At 45.9% G+C, this 6,216-nt stretch overlaps 1 protein-coding gene across 1 annotated transcript in view; it reads left to right on the top strand.

The window, feature by feature from the left end:
• Nucleotides 1-2,339: 2,339 nt before the first annotated feature.
• PIEZO2 (piezo type mechanosensitive ion channel component 2) overlaps nt 2,340-6,216 on the top strand; it is a 432,480-nt gene continuing 428,603 nt past the window's right edge. Inside the window, exon 1 of the mRNA XM_037892875.2 lies at nt 2,340-3,147. Within this exon, the coding sequence (XP_037748803.1) occupies nt 3,084-3,147 (64 nt within the window). The 5' untranslated portion in view covers nt 2,340-3,083. The remainder of the gene's footprint in view (nt 3,148-6,216) is intronic.

The raw sequence follows: 6,216 nt of genomic DNA, 5'->3' as shown, positions 1-6,216 counted from the left end.
CTATTTTTGAAGATGAACAGTCCTAGTTATTTAATCTCTCCCCTATGGAAGCTGTTTCATATGCCTAATCACTTTTGTTACCCTTCACTATATTTTTTCCTATTCTAATATATATTTTTGAAAATGGGGCAACCAGAATTGCACATGATATTCAAGGTATGGGTGTACTATGGATTTATATAGTGGCATTATAACATTTTCTGTCATCTTATATATCCCTTTCCTAATGGTTCCTAACATTTTGTTAGCTTTTTTGACTGGTGTTGCACATTGAGCAGATGTTCTCAGAGAGCTATCAATGAGGACTCCAACATTTCTTTCTTGAGTGGTAACAGCTAATTTAGACCCCACAATTTTGTATGTATAGTTGGGGTTATGTTTTCCAGAGTGTAATAGTTTGCATGTATTAACACTGAATTGCATCTGCCATTTTGTTGTCCAATCATCCAGTTTTGTGAGATCCCTTTGCAACTCTTTGCAGTCAGCTTCAGCCTTACCTATTTTGAGTAATTTTATATCATCTGCAAACTTTGCCACCTCACTGTTTACCCCTTTTCCCAGATCATTTATGAATATATTGAACAGCACTAGTCCCAGTACAGATCCTTTGGGGACCCCACTATTTACCTCTCTCCATTCTGAAAACTGGCCATTTATTCCTACTTGTGGTTTCCTATCTTTTAACCAGTTACTGATCCAGGAGAGGGCCTTCTCTCTTATTCCATGACTGCTTACTTGGCTTAAGAGCCGTTGGTGAGAGATCTTGTCAAAGGCTTTCTGAAAGTCCAAGTACACTATCCCCACTGGATCACCCTTGTCCACATGTTTGCTGGCACTCTCAAAGAATTCTGTAAAGTGTGAGGCATGATTTCTCTTTGCAAAGGCCATGTTAACTCTTCCCTAACATATTGTGTTCATCTATCAAATCTATCTATCTGATATTTCAGTTCTTTATTATACTTTCAACCACTTTGCCTAGTAATGAAGTTAGGCTTATTGGCCTGAAATTGCCAGGATCGCCTCTGGTGCCCTTTTTTTTTTTTTAAAAATCAGTGTTACATTAGCTATCCTCCAGACATCTGGTACAGAGCCTGATTTAAGTGATAGGTTACATACCACAGTTAGTAGTTCTGCAATTTCATATTTGAGTTCCTTCCCTCCTTCCTTACATTTTAATATACAGAATTACTACTGTAAAAAAATTGAAGCCATTGTGAGTTACACAACACAGAGAGACGCAATGTGATCAAAATTTTCCCCAAATTAAGATTAGTAAAAGTAAGCTTTTTACAAATTTCTGGTCAGTAAAAATTTTTCCACAAATTTAAAATAAATTCCAATGGAAATAGGTTTTTTGTTTGTTTGAATGGCCATTCCTCTGAAAGCATTGTCTTAGTGCTGGGGAGCCCACATGTGAAAGTTACGCTTGAGTGCCCAGTTTCAGAGAAATACAAACTGTAAACAAGCAGCCCAGTGAAAAGAACATTGGATTTTTAAAAATTATTTGTTTTTCAACCAAAGGTGATGGGACGGTGTTAATTATAGGTAAAGAAATCTCATATATTTGCAGGGGCGCTGGAACAATTTATATAGTGGCGGTGCTGAGAGCCATTGAACCCAACTGTAAAACCCTGTGTATAATGGAAACCACTCCAAGCTAGGGGGTGCTGTAGCACCCCCTGCACCCCTAGTTCCAGCACTTACGTATATTTGTGTGTATCCCAGTGTCCCTTTACATTAGTAAACTTTTAAATTTATATTTATTCCTTGAGAACATCTTGCCTTCCTAACTGAAGAATAACTCCTGAGGCAGTCTATACAGCTTTTGCTCCAGTAAAAAATGCACGGAAGTACCCGGAATAAATAAACTAAACCACTGTTGCCTGTGACAAACCTGTCATTAATTTTTAAAATGCCTCTTGGAGCGAATACGGTACATATTGCAGCAGCTCCCTCAAGGGATCTTAAATGCAGGGCAGACCTTCCCGCTAGAGCCTCCTGTGGTGGGTGTGTGGCTGGGACTTGCATGATTAATCACGCCGGGAGTCACATATCTAAGGTGTCTTCAAAATAGCACTGAAGGAGAAGCGAGCACAGGTGACGTGAGCAGGAAGGAGGTGGAGAGAGGAGATCGGCGGCGCAGAGTAACCAGGCTCTGGATCCCCGGCTTGCAGCTGGCCCGCCCGCAGCGAGCTGCCTTTGCTATGCCTCTAACTCGGGCTCTGTGTCGGAGCGAGACCTGCCCCACACGCCTGTTCCTATTGGAGCAAACCTCTCCTGCTCCGCCGCCTGTTTGCTCCGCCGGCCTGTCCCCCCGCAGGGGCGGGGCCTCGCAAAGTTTTCATTGAGGTGGAGAAGTGTGGGCAAAGAGCACAGCTGCAGCTGTGTGTGAGCCTCGGTGAGGGGCAGCAAGGCAGACAGCAGGCGCGGCAGGAGCGGGAGAGGCGGTCTACTTCCCCCTCTGCCTACCTACAGCGCTCTGGCCATGCACCAGCGGAGGGGAGCATGCCAGTCATTTTAGAAGGATGCAAAATGCCAGCAACCTAGCAGCTTGGGATGATTTTGCTCAGTCTACCACAAGCTGGGTCCTACGGGCCAGAAGCTGGAAGAAAGTGGCTGGAGTCCTTAGTGTGTCTGGGAATCTGTGAATCGTGACTCACATCGCTCCTCGGATATATAAACAGAGAGCGAGCGAGCGAGAGCAAAGCCTTTGGTATATAACAGAACCGATCGAGTGCGATTTAATTTTAAAATGCTGGTTCTCCTTTCTTGATGTGGAGCACAACAAAATGGTTCTCCAGTAAGAAGAAGAAAAAAAGGCTTCTCTAAGAAACCGTGCGTCTTGCAACTGAAGTCACCAGAAATCCAGCTGCTTCGGTATTTAATGGGCTCTTCCAAAGGTGTTAAGGGACTTGTGAGAAATCTGCAGCAAGTCGAGAAAATCCGGTGAAAGATCATGCTAAACTGCATTAGCGCTGTGCAAGGGTGGACCTAAAAGTTATGAAGTGGTACCTGTCGTAACAGCAAGCAAATATTGTTCTCATTTCTTGAATCAAGACTCGAACTAGTCAGATCTCCAAGCAATGGCAACAGAAGTGGTGTGTGGATTGATCTTCAGATTGCTACTTCCAATATGTCTAGTAGCTGGTACGTGAATTTTGCTTTGAGTGTGTGTGGCGGGAGGAGAGGGCGTTAATTTTAAATTATTGTTCTTATCCGCAGCTACTCCAAGGGTATCCATATCATTGTAAAACTGCTTTACTTTTCTGAACGCCTTACCTTTAAAATGAAATCGTGTTTCTTTGGCAGTCGTTGTTCTAGAAATGCAGCCATCGGTGTATTACCTCCTTTTTTTTTCTTAAGATGCTCTGTGCATGGGCTTCAGAAATCCCCTCTGCGTTTTTCTGAATGTTGTTGATTCTGGAATTACTTTTTCCCCACAAACTTTCATGTCTGCAGTTCATTGACACCTAATTTACATTTTTCTACGGGACAGGCTAGAGGCAGTTTACAACTAATTCAAGATACCCCACGTGTATTTGATTTCATGCAATATGCGAGGATAATAATCGTGGCTGTATCACTGGCACTGAACTGGTCAAGTGAAATACTGTACAGTACTCCGCGATTTGCACAGATCTTTACATAACCTTGTATCATTTTACTCGAAAATTCTAGTGTATACAAATCTGTACTTTCCTTCCCCATCCCAACAGACGGTGCAAAAATATTAATAAGGTATTTTCTCATTCTAGGCATTTTATATTTTCCTTTTTGTTGAATTCAGTATCCTTTGAAAAAGTAAATTATTTTTAGATTTAAAATAACAGGAATTGATGTTTGAGATAGAGGTAGATGACTAATTTGTTTAATAGGTTCTGAGAAAGTTTAATTATTAAATCATTTTACTAACAGGCAGCTACCTAAAAATGAATTATTTTGGGATTTAGAACTGTAATGAACAGCTATTGGTGGATGGGTTAGTGTCCTCCTCTTAATCTGCAAATAAAACTTTGAATAAACTCACGATTACGTTTTAGATAGAACTGAAAAAGCTAACCTCAATCTACCAAAAAAGAAAGAGATTTAAGATGATAAACCAAGCACAAGTTAATGAATGAGACAAATCTCGGAAATGGTGTTTTGATTTAGCCTTGATCAATTAATTTACCATCAATTGCCTAAATGTATGCGACAAATTTTATTTAAACTACAAAAATATAGTGGGACTGAAACGTCACCAGGATTTTTGTGGTATTCATACCAAAAATGCACTTCAGTATTATCAATGGTCTCTTTAATATTTTTACTGTATTTTGCCCACAGCAAATAGATATGTGTATTGGCTGGGGTAAATCCATTTGAGGTATGAGTAGACCACGTTTCAAAGGTAATGTGACATTCTGCACAGCCCGGAGCTCTGCAGTTACACATCCAGTTTAGGCAGCCCGCCGCGTTTTGAAGAATTAAGTCCAACAGCAGGACGTGAACAGCTTGTTCTCTAAAGTTCACTGTGGATCTGACAGGCAGTCGCTTGTTTTACTTTTTTGCCAGCTGTGCGATCATAAGGCATGGGCACATCGGACTAGGGCACTAGGAGGAGGACTTTAATGTCCTGCTCCAAAGTACTTAGGATTCAGGTGCGGGGAAACGGAGAAGTTTTGCGGAGGACTGTAACTCCGGATTGCCGCACGGGATCTGTTAAAACACCTCCGCATAACTGAGGATGGGGGGGTAAATCGTTGCAAATTCATAGCGCGGCGAGATGCCGCAGCAGTCAGACCGCTTTCTGCTTTCCGAAGCGCATCGACTATGTTTTCAAAGGGGGGCGGAGGGACAGGAGACGGACCGTTAGAAAGAGACAATTACCCCACCCCAGGCAAACCTCCAGCACCCCTACAGGGCACCTCCCGTTTACAGCCTCTGACCCTGTCCAAGTACAACCACGCCCTGGACGATCCAGGGCAGGAGGTGAGCGAGAGAGCTCCCCATGACCCGGTGGAGAAGAGGCGCGCTTGTAGGCAGCTGCCGCCCGCTTTAGCGGCGCAGAAGAAAGCTCCGCGCAGCTTCCCTGCCTGCAGCAGGCGCGAGCTGCGCGGGCGAGGGAGGCTCCCGGGGGTTCGCTGCTGCCCCAGGAGCGCGCGCGGCGGCAGCGTTTGCGCGGGACTCAGTTGGATCTCGACAAGCTCCCGCTTTGGGTCCCAGTGGCGGGGGAGGGGGTTCCCCAGTGCCCGCAGCTGCCAACGCCCCCTCCCCTTCTCCAGCTCAGTCTCCCTCGGGACTACGGGGCTGATCTCTCGGTGCCTCCCAGGAGGTTATAACCCTCCGAGGTTAACGGTGTAACGAGTCCCCCGGCATTGCAATTAACACCCCTCTCAGCTGGGTAGCAATGGCTCTGCTCAGAGTCAGCCCCTTGTTCCACCCCCATCGGCCCGGCGTTGCAGAGAAACTTGCCGTAGGGCAGCAGCTTTGCCCAGCCAGCACGACGGCCCCCTCCTCCCCCCTTTTCGTTTCCTGTTGCAGTCAGTGATGGGTCCCGCACGTGGGAGGGGCCCGTGCTCCTACAGGGAGCAGAGAGTTTGGGCCGGGCGGTAAGGGACCATGCAGGAGGCTGAGCCGAGCAGGTGCAGCCCCAGGGTCCCTGCCACCGCCCCCCCAGACTTCGTGAATCCCGGTAATGTTGAACTCCTCAGACTTTCCCGCTAATTGTTCTGGTTGCTCAGCGGAGCCGGTCCCAAGTATTGGGCCAGCAACTGTTCAAAGAGCGAGATGAGATTCTCAAGGTTAGTGGATGGGTTCCAGCGCCTGATCCTCCCGAAGCCTCCTCCACCAAACATTCAGGCAGCTTTCCCCACCTTTTGTCAACGGGGGGAGGGGGGTCGCACAGAGCTACCTGCTGTTGGGAGCTGGTTTTATTATTTTATTTTATATCTAGGAAATGTGGTCTTAAATGCACCTGAAGCAAAGCACTCCTCCTCAGAAGAAGAAGGGATCCCCCTACCATGCCCTCCTCTGACTAATGGTGAAGGTTTCAAATTCTCCCACAAAGTGCACTATTTCTGCTCCTCACCACAGTATCAGCTAATTCACCACAATTGTGCTTCATCTGATCTATGAGTGAGGGGAGCCCTAGGCCTCCAATTCCCTTGGTGCTAACCCCCCCGCCCCACAGGGCCTGGGTCTCCACTGCCTCTCACCTAGTGCTGTCCTTCATGC

Source organism: Chelonia mydas, chromosome 2 (genome assembly GCF_015237465.2).
Source record: "Chelonia mydas isolate rCheMyd1 chromosome 2, rCheMyd1.pri.v2, whole genome shotgun sequence".
Taxonomy (NCBI): Eukaryota; Metazoa; Chordata; order Testudines; family Cheloniidae; genus Chelonia; species Chelonia mydas.
This window is presented reverse-complemented; position numbering and strand designations above follow the sequence as displayed.